This window comes from Jaculus jaculus, chromosome 1 (assembly GCF_020740685.1).
Source record: "Jaculus jaculus isolate mJacJac1 chromosome 1, mJacJac1.mat.Y.cur, whole genome shotgun sequence".
NCBI lineage: Eukaryota > Metazoa > Chordata > Mammalia > Rodentia > Dipodidae > Jaculus > Jaculus jaculus.
Window position 1 is genome coordinate 89,351,161 of NC_059102.1, and position 15,575 is coordinate 89,366,735.

At 37.9% G+C, this 15,575-nt stretch overlaps 1 protein-coding gene across 2 annotated transcripts in view; it reads left to right on the plus strand.

Moving 5' to 3' along the window:
- Focad (focadhesin) overlaps window positions 1-15,575 on the plus strand; it is a 364,375-nt gene that overhangs the window by 319,126 nt on the left and 29,674 nt on the right. For both annotated transcript variants that reach the window (XM_004658412.2, XM_045146459.1), the window contains 7 exons: window positions 3,466-3,613; window positions 5,316-5,435; window positions 6,699-6,821; window positions 7,270-7,347; window positions 7,872-7,943; window positions 9,464-9,566; window positions 11,332-11,412. In XM_004658412.2, coding sequence (XP_004658469.1) covers window positions 3,466-3,613; window positions 5,316-5,435; window positions 6,699-6,821; window positions 7,270-7,347; window positions 7,872-7,943; window positions 9,464-9,566; window positions 11,332-11,412 — 725 coding nt within the window. The remainder of the gene's footprint in view (window positions 1-3,465; window positions 3,614-5,315; window positions 5,436-6,698; window positions 6,822-7,269; window positions 7,348-7,871; window positions 7,944-9,463; window positions 9,567-11,331; window positions 11,413-15,575) is intronic.

Genomic DNA, 15,575 nt, shown 5'->3' on the forward strand with positions numbered 1-15,575 from the left:
CAGGATTGTTGACAATAAGCTAGGGAATTCAAGATGAATCTTAGGTTCATTAGAAAAGGATATTATTTTATCTCAGTTGATATGACAACCCAAATATCAGCACTGCATATTCCTTCAGGATTTCTTTTGCTTTTATTTTAATATACTCTGATAAGAAATTCCAATAAGTGATGACAAGATTGAATAGAGACTGTCTTATCATTTTCAGTATTCTTATTGAATATGCTATCAATTCCAAAAGATAAGTTGCATATATGTGTAATAATTTATTTTTATTTTACCTGTTGGATGCACCAATACTTGACTACTTTTTGTTTCAGTGGACAGAAAGATGTGGAAGCTATTTCTGCCCACTTCTTTTGGTGTAGAGCCTAGTAGGCACACCCCCCCAACAAAAAAGAAAAAAGAAAAACCAAATTGAAGCAAATTGATAGAAATGGTTAGATAATCATCTGATATATTTGTTAGGCTTTTGACAAAAATAAACAGTAAAATGTAGGCAATTTAGAAAAGAAGAAATAAAGCCTTAGGAATATTATCTGCTAGAAAAATAGGGGGGGAAACATAGGAAGGAACCATCTAGAAAGTTAGTTCTTTATCTGTATAAGGGGAGAAAAAGCTAAATTTCAAGATATGAGCTGAGGATATCTGAATATACATGTTACTATCATATATTTGTATTGGAACATGCATCTATATATAGTTTTGGTTTCATAAAACACAGCAACTAACTAACGTTGTGGCCATGAATAGAATTTTAACCTTGCCTAACAATAATTACTGTGATAAATTTTAAATGACTAGTTTAGAAACCCTAACAAGTCTTTTACCCATATTCCTTAAAATGCTACAGGGGTGATTCAGTATAGGAGACAGAATTTTGTGAGCCTACAATACCTTGAAAAGCAGGACCCAGACATTTGCTGTTCAATGAAAAGGATGAATCTTACTTGAGTGAGCTTTGAGAAAAACCCTATCTCCATACAAACAAAACATCAATCTTTTTTCAGTGGCTCTAGCAAGAAACAGAAGTTGAATTTTCTTGGTTGAATCTCAAAAGATGTTTAGTTTTGCCTCCAATTAAGCATAGGTACCAGGGGTGTGTGTGTGTGGCCTTTCCTTCTTTACTTCCTGTAGCTGTTCTTCTCTTCTAGAGTTTTAGATTTCTTTGGTCAGTCTTTAGCATTCAGAACATATTGTGTGAATGCCTGTATGCATCAACTTATATACTAGGTATCATAGTTATTTTTAGTGAGGAAAACCAGAAGGGTTCCCACCCTCATAGAACTTTGAGGTTAAGGAAAATATAAAAATAAATCAATAAAACAACTCCCTGCATATCCTCATAAGAGTATTAAAGAGGTTGCCTGCTTGACTAGAGAAGATATACCCTAGGAAATATAATTTGAAATCTCAAAGATAAGTAACAATTATATAGTCAAGGGGAGAACAAGTCAAAGTTTTCAAGATATTAATCAAATTGTGCCTAGTCTTATTGGTCTAATTCTAACAATTATTTTTTGTAGGCATCAATCTAGAAAGATAGCTAAAACCTTCCCTGTGGATTTTTAAATGGAAACAAAGGCTTTAAATCCATACTAACCAAGAGGTGCCTTTCCTTTAGCAATGTGATTTATCTCAAAGTGTGCAGTGCTAGGGGGTTAGATGTTGATTTAACTGGTTGAAAATGCATTATGTTAGCTGAGCTTGTTAAGCACATGTAACTTGTAACTGCAGTTCAGCCTGACTAATGATGGATGGTTATGGCAGTGCCTTCTTTACCAAGGATTCTAATGCTGGGTGTTAAGCAGTAGAAACTAGAAAAACATACTTAAGATCCCATTGCCTCCTCCTAGTGTCCCATCATGGTGTCATGCAGAGCACCAAGAGGGGCTTTGGGCATGGCAGATGGAACAGAAGGCCAGGGATCCAAAGTCCCTTTGCTCTGGCTCTGCTCTGCTGGAAGTACTCTGTGTGGCCTTGAGCAATCTCAAAGCTCATTTGTCTTGGGGTGGGTTGGGAGGGCTAGTCTACTACCAGCTATGGATGCTCTGTTCACACAAAGGTGATGGGGAGTGACTGATGTGTTCACAGAATGACCAGATAGTTCTTGATGCCAGCCAAAGATGCAAATACTATTTAAGCGGGAAAATGATATGCAGATATTAAAATACATTATTGGAGAAGTAGCTGGGAATGTGTTCTTAAGCTGCACATACCCTGATAAGAGGTGAGCCAGACCAGACTGGGGTGATTGGTTTCTTTTAGTTAAAAAAGCAGCAATAAGGCTGGAGATATTGCTTAGTAGTTAAGGTACTTGCCTGCAAAGCCTAAAGACCCAGGCTCAATTCCCCAGAAGCCACATAAGCCAGACACACAAAGTGGCACATGCATACAAAGTGTTGTGCACATCTGGAGTTGGCTGTGACTAAAGCCCTGGCCTGCTAGCTCATTCTTTCTTGCTCATTACAATGAAAAGCAGCAGTAAGGCTAGAGAAATGGCTTACCAGTTAAGGCACTTGCATGTGAAGCCTAAGGACCCAGGTTCGATTTCCCAGTAAACATATTAGCTAAATACACAAGGTGGTGAATGCATCTGGAGTTCCTTTGCAGTGACTGGAGTCTCTGGCATGCCTGCCCATTCTCACTTTCTCCCTCTCTCTAATAAATAAAATATATAATAAAAATTAAAATAAATAAAAGCAGCAGTAATGACAAAAACTTTATGAAGTAAAAAGTTGCCACAAGTTGCAGTATCTTACCCCACTCACTTAAAGTTTGTAGAACAACTCTCCTCTTTACATGTGTATTCCCTCAGGAGAATCAGGGCACAAAGCCCCAAATTCCAATTGAATTGTCACACAGAGTAACTTTTGACAAGCCTGTCATTTGCCCATTCTGTCTTCTGACCCAGTGGTACTCTGAGAGCTCAGAGGGGAGAGAAGGATCAATGTCACTGTGCACAAATGAATTCACAGTTTCTTTAAGAAAGAAATTCCAGCTGTTGAGGTTGACTGGGAACCGTGAGTCACTTAGCAGCTCCTCAGAATCATGCCTTGCACTGGCCCCCCTCTATCAATCAGAGGTCTCAGCCCACATCTTGAAAGTTGCCCCTTCCTGTCTTTCTGAGGACAATCACAGTGTACCCAACATAGGCCAGTAGAGAGGGCAGCAGCATTTCTGTATGGACAGAAATAGAGCTGTGTTATGCCTTCTGTTCTTCCCAGCTTAAGTCAAGCTGCCTTGTGTTTTTCTTTTTCTCTGTTCAGTAGGTACACAGCAATGACAGCACCTGGGATACTGTTGTGATACAAAGTTTTCTTGCACAGAGGAGAGATGGATATATACCTATCAGAGATCATTGCCATCTCCTCTCAGGTTTCAGAGCCAGTGGATTCCCATGTTAAGTGCAGAGCAGTTAGGTAGATTTCTTGTGATTCTAACAATTCTTCTTTGGCATCCAAGCACTGGCTGTATCTTGGGAGCTGGACTTGTTCTGTCCCTCATGAGCCACAGCAGCCAAACAGAGTCACGAGTGCATGTGGCAGCATCACTGCAGAAGCTATCTACATACCTAGATGACAGTGGGAACCAGAGCAGGACATTTCAGGAGGTAAGAGGTGAAGGTCATGTTTTCTTTCTCTTGCTGTCTTTTGTTTTCTTGTTGCTGATCTTTTACTTCTCATATTTTAGAACACTGTGAATGAGATTCTTTCTCAATTACAATACAATAAGGAGAAAATCTGAGTAGCAAGCTACCTCTTAAATCATGAGATTTAAAATGGTATGGGTATTTAAACCAATGTAGACTTAAATGTGGCAAATGAGATAAGAGTGTTCCGTGAATGCAGAAACCTAAGTCAGCATCACTGGGAGGCTCTTCCTAAGACCAGCAGTGATTCCAAGAGGAAGGTTAAATCAGGACTTTTAGTATTGTGCTCAAGTGAAATCTAACTTTAAAAAATAGCCAGGAATAAGCTAAAGGAACTGCAGATCAACAGTCAAATACCCAGTAGCATGAAAAATGATTGAGGAAGTTCTTTTTACCACACTTACAATGAAAATGTTTTTCAAGTGTAGAGCACAAAACGTGCAGAAATGGAGATGGTGTGCCGCTGTCCATGTGTGTGAACCATGTTTCAATGACGTGTTTTACGCATGTGTCATACCTGCCTTGTGTCCAGGTGAAGCTAGGCTGCCTGCACTCTGCTTCGGGAGGAGCAGGGGATGACCTTGTGGCCTGGCCAGACTCTCCCTCTCATTAGAGCAGATTCTATTACTCCAGCCTGCCCACAAGCTATTGATGGATGCATAATGGCTGCTGTGTTTTCCCTACTCAGCTCCTCCACTTTCAGCAATAGGACTTGTTGAATTGGTGCATTTCTTTGGGAAACAGACGGTTGAAGTTTTGTTCAGACATGCACTACATTTCCATTTTTAAAATGTGTCCAGCATGATTTAAAAGTATGTATTTTTTCAAGCCTATGGAGAAATTCCTGTAACTAAAAGTGATTTGATTAACACATGGAAATGAGGTTTTAATAACTGATGCATCTGTCTGCTTTGATGTTTTGATTAATAAGGCCTTAAAGTAGGCAGTTTTGGTCTGTTTTGTTCTGTGTCCTGGCCCAGTGTTTTATTATTCTTCCTTGGAAGTGCTTGCTTTTTTATGCATCAGTTAGTACTAGGAGTTGAACATTTCCCTTTACAGGAACAGCACCCTTATAAAGAAGGGCTTTGTCATGAAAATGTGAGGCAGCCCAGAGGATGACAAACTTTGATTTGTAGAAACTGAGATTCAGGTTGAATGACTTGCTCCAAGTTACTTGACCAACAAATGGTCAATTGGGAACATATGCCCAAGTTCTGTTTCTGCTCCCAACGTCCATTTTTATTTATACGTTTATTTTTATTTGTTGTTCATTTATTCATTCATTTACTTAAGTTTCCACACTGGTACGATGAAATACATATAACATTTATTTTATACAATGTATCTAATTCCTGAGCCACATTTCTGTTCCAGCGATGCTCCACCCTTCTTTCTAGGGAATCAATACAGCTATGTTTGAATCCTGTTTTTATATCATAACTATTTGCATTTGAGCCTCAAAATGCTTATCTAAGAAACAATGACCTCCACCCTGGCATGGTTGCGAAATTCACTAGCCAGAAAGCAAAACAGTCCCCAGTCTGGGCTACGTGCATTTGAATTCTGCATTTCTTCTAGAGAGAAGTTTAATGCAGCATCTACACTGGCCAACTTCTTTTAGTTTGCATTTAAGGAAATGTTTTCTGCTATATTTTCTTCTCAGGTCCTCGCCTACACACTTAGCTGTGTGTGTGCGTCAGCATTCAGCACTGGCATTATTGAAGCTGTGGAGGCTGAGGAAATTATGAACAAGCTTCAGCTGCTAGTGGAGAGCAGCCAGCAGGTTGGAGTGTGTGTGCATGGCTATTTCTCTGCATAGCTCTCATGGTACTGCTGCTTCCTGACTTTAAATTTTCTGAGTTAGACAAGGCTGGAATATTGGTTGCATCTACAACTGGGGGAATTCTTTGCGTTCACCCTCATAGCAGCAGTCACGTGATGCCTTTTACTTGCTTCCCCCCACCCCCACCCATTTTCTGTGGACATTGCTCTTTCTTTTTCAGAAAGAGTATTTTTCTTTCTTTCTCCAACCAATATTCTTTATTGGTAAAAGTTAAAAATATGTGGTTGGAAGAATATAAGTGTAGCAACAAAAATTGTAAAGGGATGAATGACTCTGATAAGTTCAAATTTTAGCAAATTCAAGGCAGAAAATCACTGCTCACAACTGCATATTTATGGAAAAATTTAAGTACAAACTAACTACCCTTAAAATCTCTCTTAAACATAAGTTCTGGTATTCTGCAACCTGGTTGAGCCTTGAAGACATTCTTCTAAGTAAAATGAGCCAATCACAAGAAAAATACTGTAATGATTCCACTTCTGTGCTATGGCGAGAGTAGTGACATTCAGAGGACACAGAATGTTGGTTGGCCCAGGCTGGGCTGAAGGTAGAGAGTCAGTGTTTAATTAGCACAGCTTCCATTTTTCTAGATGAAAAGAGCTCCAGAGGTAATTGCACAATACTGGATGTACTTAATGCCACTGAACTATCATTCATGGTTGAGGTGGCAAATTTTATTGTATTTTGTTGTAAAATATGAAAAATAACTCTAATTGAAGAAGCCATAGAATTTCCCCAATTTGTCCCAAGTCTTAGTATTTTTCAAAGTGAATTTGGCAGGATTTGCTGATTTTAGGATTCTATCCCTGCTTCCTTGCATTCACAGTATGTTTTGTAAAACCAAATATAGACATGTTTATGTGCTGTGCTGCTTGTGGGATGCTTTCTGTGCTTGCTTAGGGAGGGGTCTTGCGTGGTGTACCCTGGTGTTTTCACCTACAGCCCCTTCTGAGGATTTGGGTTGTTGAAGCTCTTACTCAGTGGTATAGAATTCAGCTGATTCTTTGCAGCTAGACTATATTTGCAGTTGCCAACCAAAGTGTACGTTGAAAACAAACCTGTAACTCTCTGATTTCCAAATAACAAATAGAACTTATAAGTAGGAACAAGAACATTTAGAAGTGGTTATTTTGCTTTATATTTAACTATTCCTAATCTTTGTCTTTCTTTGTCTTGGCCCCTATTTTTATTTCTTTATACCAGACTTCAGGTTTTGCCCTGGCATTAGGAAACCTGGTTCATGGTTTATCTGCATGTGGACATGGAAAAGCTGAAGACTTGGGCAGCAGACTTCTCCACAGCTGGATCAGAATTGTTTTGAGAGAGGTAGAGGTCACCTCCTGGGTTCTGTTATATATTTTTATAAACGAAAAAGAACTATTTTATTGGACAATTTATAGGAATTGCTAAGATATATAGCTTGACAATAAATGAACAGCAGTTTCAAATAAAAGAGGCATGTATACTTTTAATTCTTTATAAATAATACATTCTGTCAATGATTATAGTTTTTTTCAAAAAATTGGATACTTTGTCAGTACTTTAATTTAAAAATTATAGTTTTTTTAAATATGATATAAGAAGCTACCTATGACCTAACAACTTTAATCTGTTGCAATATTTTAGTCTTTTGCACTTCTTTGAATGACTTGTAGAGGTTATAGTGCTCCTACAAACTTGTACTATTATGAGCATTTACACTGCTTTGTGATAATAAGTTTTGTGAAATCTAAACTCCAAGAATATTTCATTTATGACATGTGATTGCTTTCAGGGTACTCCCACAATGCTGTGTCTGGCAGCTCTCCATGGCCTGGTGGCCTTGGTAGGCTCTGAAGGGGATGCAATGCAGGTAAAACAGGGAACTCTGTTGAGGAGAAGGAATTTACATTAGTTACCAGCCATAGCAGAAGGAAGGCACCGTTCCCTTAATATTTTAAAGGTGAAAGAATATATGCTTACAGTAGGGAGTATACCTGGTTAGTAATATAAGCACTTTCCACAAATCTCTCTGCCTGAGAAAAGTGATTAAATAAGAAATTTCATAACTCACTCACAGGAAGTACATTGTGCTTCTGTAATTTTTAAGTTTAAATCCGGGGAAGAATATTTGTATTTCATGTTTTCACAGGGGACATACGTATGTATAACTTTAGCAGTGCTTCTAAAGGTGTGCCTTTACTTCCATAATAAAAGTTCATTGAGTAACCAATGCATGTTATACTGAACAGGGCTAAGAAATCAGTGGTGAATAAAGCATGGGCCCAGCCTTCGAGAATCTCACATACGTGTTGACCTATAAGGACATACGGTAAATTATTCCATCCCTAGAAGATGATTGCTCACACACTGGGATATTTCTCTTCATTCTTTCAGCTGAAGTCAGAAGTCCTCCAAACTTCTCAATTTCAAGCCAGACTTAATGAAGTCATTAGAACCTTAACTGAGGTGAGAAGAGGAATTTGCAGTCCTTGGGTTTTCCTGCCACATGACACAGGATGTTTTATCCAGCAGATGCAAAAATCTGACATTCAGACTGAGCTCAAGGGGGATTTTGGAGCAGTGTAGTCTATATTCTTGGATAGATATGGTCCGTGGAAGAAAAGAAAGCTGACATTTTTAGTTAAGTAGGTATTGATTACCATAACAATTAAAACCTGCCTTTGCAAGGTTTCTCAGGCCTTCAAGACAAGCACAAATTGGAGGTGATCCGAAGGGCAGGGCAGGCACCTGGGAACAGTGGTCAGACGGCAGCAGAGCTCATGTCACTGATGAGAAGCTTTGGGTAAAACATTGCTGTTATTGTAGTGAACTAGAATGATCAAGAAAAATGTTTATCTCCTGGTGTGGTTGTGCACGCCTTTAATTCCAGCACTCGGGAAGCAGAAGTAGGAAGATCACCCTAAGTTCAAGGTCACCCTGAGACTATATAGTAAATACCAGGTAAGCCTGGACTAGAGTGAGACCCTACCATAAAAAAAAAAAAAGAGAGAGAGAGAGAGAGAGAGAAGAAGAAGAAGATTGTACCTACTGAATAGAATTTAAAAGTAAAGAATGGAAGACGTTTTTGTAAATGTTATAGGGATCCTTCAAACCTGAAGAAACTCCTACTACTACTTGGTCATATTTCTTTCTTTCTTTTTTTTCGGGGGTGGGGGGGGGTTCGAGGTAGGGTCTCACTTTAGTTCAGTCTGACACAGAATTCAATATGTAGTCTCAGGGTGGCCTCAAACTCACAGTGATCCTCCTACCTCTGCCTCCCAAATGCTGGGATTAAAGGTGATTACTTTGCTTGTAGAGTTGATAGTCTACTGAATACAGTCTTTACATCTTGCTATTCACATGTAGCTTACTGTTCCCATTCTTATGAAGCAGCTGACTATAGAACCTACCTTGTCAAGGAGTTTCATTACTTAATGCTTTAAAAGCAAACATAATTTTCTTAATACAAAAAAATTCTTTTGCAGTATGAATGTAAATGCACTCAGCAAAAGAACCCTACCCCTAGCTCAATTTGATATCAATTAGAAGAAAAAGGTATAAATGCTTATTACTTATTAATAAGCAAGTATAAAAATTAAGTAGCATTTCCTTTCAATTCTGAAGATATTTTACTTTTATGTAACTTTCTTCTCCTACATTTTGAATTTTCTTTTACCATTTTTTGAAAGCTCCTTTGAGACTAATCTCAAGTAGCAACATTTGAGAATGCCACTAGTATTTTCTTCCATGATTACTCCTTGTTTCATTCATTCATGCATGTATGCATTCACTTTGCAAGCACTCATTGATGTCCTGTACAATTCAAGCCTAGTGTAGAAAACTAATGATGTCACACCCTGTCATAGAACTTCTCATTACTTACCAAGCCTCTGCCTCTCAAAAGATCAGTGAATCTCTGAGTAACCTCATATTGTCTGGAGGTTGGATCTTGTCCCATCATTGAACTGCTACACTTTCATCAATAGGTCATCAGTGTCTCTGGGGTGATTGGTCTTCAGTCAAATGCAATATGGCTTCTAGGACATCTTCATTTATCTACTCTGTCCTCAAATCAAAGCAGAACCTCTGGTAAGATTAAAATCCCAATGTACTAGAACTAGAAGGAGGAATGGCTGACAGGATTCTGTACCTCGTTGAGGGCATTATGGTCATGGTAACACTAAGTGGTGGGTGTTAGCATCTCTTTTATATCAGGGTAAAATTGGATGTGGAAAGGCTTTCTGTCTTACCCATCACACAGCAGGAAGTGGTGTTTTGAACTCAGACTTTTTGGTCTTCAAAGCCCATGTTCATTCACATTTCCTTTTTTAGAGAATAGTGCTGAAATTCAGTCAAACCCTCATATTTTACATTTGATGGATCAGAGGCTCAGAAAGATTAGATGGCTTACATATAGAGTTTGTTTAGTGACAAGTCCAAGCACAAAGAACCAGGTCCTTGAAGCTTAGAGTAGACATGTTGTTTTCCTAGATGTAATAGTATTGAGTTTCATTAGAAGTCTCTTTATATATGGCTGGGGTGTTCTGGCCCATGACTTTGTGAAGGCAATAAGTTAAGTACATTTAAAGATATGTATCTCCTCGGGGACTGAAGTCCCAGGTTTTAATATAACATATGCTTTTCTTTTTGTAGACTTTTGATAAAAGTAATAAAAAAAATTGTAATCCCCACATGCTTAATTTATGTTTGTACTTGGAAATTTCTAGTGAAGGAATAATGTTAATATACCTGTTTCTGTCTGCTTTTTGTACATTTGACCCACAAGCCATTTTGGGACCAATCCAGAAAGTTTTTGAGAACAGTATTCCTCACTAAAACTTACTTTCACTTATTACTGACAGTCTATTGATAGCATAGACATGATTCCTTCAGTTAAATGATTATGTAGTTATAGAATAAGATATTGGTTCATAGCCTTCCAGTATGGTGAACCTTAGACAGCTAGAAGTTGTCATATTAAAGTATAAAAAAAAGAGAGAGAGAAACCAACTTAGTCATATACAAAATCTCTGAAAATGCTAATTTTGAAGATAAGGCCACTTACAGTGTCCTGGCAAAATACCATATTTATGCCTACATACTATGCTTTGGCCTTTTTGCATATATTATGGAGCATTCGGTCTGCTGAATATTCTGAAATCAGGTAGAAGTGAATCACCTTACACTCAGGTTCTTCTGAGCAAAATGATTACACGTCTAGAAAATATAGCTACTTGTTCTTCATGGAATTTTCCAGTTGAGCCATTTATTGCACTAAATACCATCTCATGAAACAGTTATGGGAGAATGAGAGGTAAAGAAGTTAGAGGGCTCTCAGGATTCAACTAGTGTAAAATGTCATTGCCTCAGTGTTTCAGGTCAGCAGGTACATCTTGTTACTTGTACATGGTGGCCACTTAGAGGTCTCTGCCCTGGGTGCTGTTCATACTGGTGGTTTCATTTCCATGGCCATATTAGCTGATTCAACATGCTGTGAAGTGGACTTTTGCTCACCCTGAGGAGGTCACTAGATTGGCATGCATTGGTGTGACAATGTGGAAAAGATTTTTTTTAACCAATTCAGTCAAGTAATCATGTACTGTGATTTTTTTTTCCTCATCCTTTCCTAGGTTTGTCACCATTTTCGATTTGCCTGCATAGCCTGAGTGATTACTTCAAGGCTAGTCACTTAATCTAATAGAATTAGTTGCAGCCACAGAGCATTGTGCTGAGATTAATGGCATAAACATCTCTGCTTTGTCGCTAGGTTGATATGGCAGCATGAGATCATTATCTCTCCATCATTAGTCCTGCCAAGTTCACTGGTTAATTTGATCATTTTCTGTCTCCACAGTTCCTACTGACTACAGCTATTTGCCTGAAAGCAGTTTTATTAGAGCAGCCATTGGCTTCTTCATTGCAGGAGGAAAAAAAGGCAAGTGAGCACATTTCTCGGGTTTTGTCATTCTTTCTACACATTAAGTAAATTCATATGCCCTGAGCATGTCCCTGTAGAATTGAACAATACGAATTTGCTGGGGTGAGTATTCCCTTCTGCGTAGCCATCTTTCTAAGATGACTAAGAAGCCAGCTAATAATTGTTACATAAACATGTGAGCTGTGTGGTCATTTTGAATCTCTTTCTCTCATCTTGGGTGGCTCTATGGAAACCTTGCTTTTCATTTAACCCTGTCAGAAGTATGTTAAGTACACATTACTTTTTCTGTCAGTTTCAATGACTGATCTCAGAAGAGAAAGCACACCAAGGTGCAGCTTGTGTCCCAGACTGTCTTGGGAGGAGGTCTTGACCATGTACACAGAGTGATCACTCTGTCCTTGGAGTCACTGTTCTGGATCCCACTTTAGTGTGCTCTTTTATTTTCCATGCATTTGTCCCTTTCTGATCCTGTGCCATGGCTCTCCGTATTTTATAGAGCATAAGCAGTTTGACAACAGAGTCAGAGCAGTGCTGCACGAGTTACTGAAGAGGTGCTCCTTAAGGAAATGCATACTTTTCAGCACTGTCAGGAGAAAATGGATTAGAATTAGATGGGTCCCGGCTCAAGTACCAGTTTCATTAATGTAATAGGTTTTCGTTGACATTTGCTAATTTCATTCTTTCTTGACTGGGCAAATCAAGGCCTATATAATCACAAAAACATTACAGTTTTGAAAAGGAAAAAAGAAGATTTTAAGTGAATTATAATGAAAACTAGTAGAATTGTGGAAGGAGCAACTTGATGACTAAAGGTCATGGAAGAATAAAATCTTATCATTGCAAGAGAAGTTCAAGTTCATGTTGTTAACTGGGTACAACAGTCCCTATAGCTTCCAGATCATGAACTCTTTTTTTAGCCTACAGACAGAGTTACTTTAGTTTCTAGAGTTCTTGACTATGTGCTACTATTCTAGGGTCATAAGTTAGCAATATTTGTTTTTAATATTTTTGGTCAAATTTGAAATATTGTTATATGTGTTTGCTATATACATATATTACACATAATATGAAAATTAGTTTAATGACTAGTTTAGGTATAGTTGATACAGATACAATAGAAATGTGTTCACTACTAAGAAATTAAATTCTTATGAAGTGAGCATCTGAACTTTCTATAGCCAGGTACTATGAGTACTATATATGTTTGCTGCATTTTTTTTAAACTAGGCTGTTCATTGATAGCTTATAAAAATTTTAAATGATTATCATGAGAAATCAAATAAACACTCTTAGGTCAAATAAAAGACTGCTTATTTTAGTTTTATAATAAAATGCCATTTTGACCTCCTATGTCCATATTTCTTAGAAGAAATTATTTTTCTCTGAATCTTCTAGAGAATTCTTGGTTAAATGTGACATATTGTGATTATGCAGTTCTGGGACAACAGGAGCTATTCTGCTCTGAGGCTGAAAAATCAGGTGGAATTGGTGTCATGTGCAGTCTTGCTGAAAGCTTTTTCAAAGCAGATCATGGCAGTATTAAAAAATGCTATATTACCAATTGGATTTTTGGCATTTTCAGGTTGTGGGAGAGGGCTGCCTTCCTGTCAGGTTTGCTGACTAGATTCAGAGGAAAATCTATTCAGCCTACACATTACTAATGATGACCCCAGAGGAGTGGGGGCCGTGGGAGGCTGACCTCCGCCTCCAAAGCCCATTTACAAAAACAAAACCAGACCCTGCTCTGTGGGACTAAATGGGATGGCCAAAGGCGGAGGTGTGCATGCAAACGAGTGCTTTCTTCTGCAATATGCCCAGCTCATTTGAATTTTAATAACTCAGTTCTGAAGCGGCTTTTGAGTTGAAATGTCTGGATGTCACTCATCAGAGCCTGGTGGGGCTGCTGAGGGGAAGGATGACAACTTTGGTGAACTCTTTTGAGGAAGAAATGGTATTAGAGAATAAAAATCATGCATGGTATGGACATCAGCTGAAGTACTTCAGGGATCCATGGTTTCCTTCCTCTGTAGGCTATTTTTAACTTTAATAACTTGCAAGAGGAGAGAAAATATGAGTAAGGTTATCTCTGACCCATACTTATACCAGAATGAGACTGGGCATCAAGATCACCAGTATAGGCAATTAAATTAGCCTGTTTTCTGATGCCCAGTACTTTTCTCACTTTAGACATTCACCTTAATAGTTATGTGAGAGGATGCATAAAGTACACAGCATCTGTTCCTTCATGTAGAACTGTTCGTTAAAACCATGCCCAATAGATGAAATGTCTTATGATTTTAAAGTATATAGCTCATGATTGTGAAAATAATGGTTTCTTTGTATACATATGACTTGCTGTTTTCTGCTCAGATATCCCTGACTCAGATGTGGATTCCTGAATATTGACTATGCTGCCCTTAAAAATATTTCTATCTTTGCTCATAAACTAACTTCTCCTATCATGGCGTTTTTTTCCCTGCTCAGATCTCACATAGTCCAGACTAGCCTCAAACTTTTTAGCTAAAGCTCTCCTCAAACTGCTGATTCTCCTTGACCCGTCAAATGGTGGGATCACAAGCATTCACCACCACCTATGGCTCCAACTTTTTAGTCTTATTATTTTTCTCTTTTTTTCCTACTCATTTTTCTGATTTCTAATCTTTATATTTTCTTCATCTTATACCATGTTAAGACTCCATGCAAATTTATCCATTTCTTTTACAGAGCATTTATGGTATTTAAAATACTTAATGAAGGTAGTAAAATTCCTTTATGATTCTCACACTAGATATTTCTACATAATAGGATTATTTTGTTATCATTCTATTACTGTCTATTGCTGGGATATGTGATTAATGATTTCTTAGTTTGTATTTTTATATTGGCCTTTAAAATTCATACTGAGAAGTTATCTGATAAAATATACTTAAACCCATGTACTACTATCATTATGAATAGCATTTTCCTCTGAATAGGAATTCATTGGTCAGTGATATATGTACATAAACTCTAGGCATATTTTCAGTGTGTAGACACATTGTCAGTCATTTGGACATGCACTCTTAATGGACTAGTATGAGTTAAAGTGTTCTGACAGTGTCTCGAAGAAAAAAAACAGTACTAGTTAACTATTGAGTTACAATAAATGATATGAGAAAGTTGTTAATTTTTTATGAAGTTATGGACTCAGCAGCCAAGACTGTGCATCATTTTTGAATGTGAACTTATTTTAACTGTACAACTCTGAAAATGTTATTAGAAATGAGTACATTCTCATGTCACCAAGTTTGAAATGATATAAATAAAATAATAGCTACATATGGTGGTTCACACCTATACTGACTCTGGAGAGGCTGAGGCATAATGATCACTTCGAGTTCAAGGCCAGTCTGGGCTACAGAATAAGTTCCAGTTTCAAAAACAAAACACCCGGGTATGGGGGGTGGTCAACAACAACAACAACAAAACTCAAATAAAAAGGCAAAAAGAGACCCTGTCATATCCCTACCTAGAGGTACATATAGGTGTTCTAAGGTGTTCTTCCAGGTGCATATGTGTGTTTCATATCCATTCATAACATTTATATCATTGTGTTATCTGATTTTAAAATATATATTTCCGTGTAAATGAAATGTATATAATTGCCACAGGTCTTCTTTAAAAGGATGCTTAGGTAAAGTAAGAAAAGACTCTGTGCTTCACCTTTTTTTTTTTAACATGTGCATTGTGTACATGACATTGCATGTGTGTGACCACACATATTCAGGTATGTGCATGTGCATGCAGAGGCCTCAGGACAACCTCAGATATCATCCTCAGGCATAATGGCCACCTCCTTTGAGATTGGGTTTCCCAGTGGTTTGGAGCTTAGGGTTTAGGTAGTCCAGTTTCCATTTAGCAGAAAATGGTATTTAGAATCAGCATCTGGAAGAAGAATCTAATGCTCCTGGGGTTGTAATCACTGTGCCCAGGCCTGTGCAATGGACAGAACCAGGAAATACATTCTCTTTCTCTGTTATGTCTTATATATTATCTGTACCTGACTATGTAAATATGTGCACTTATACCTACACATATATATCCCCACAAGTCTATACCAGTTATCTGCAGCTCTAATTCAACACCATTCCACCCAACATTCTCTCTTTTCATATTGTAAC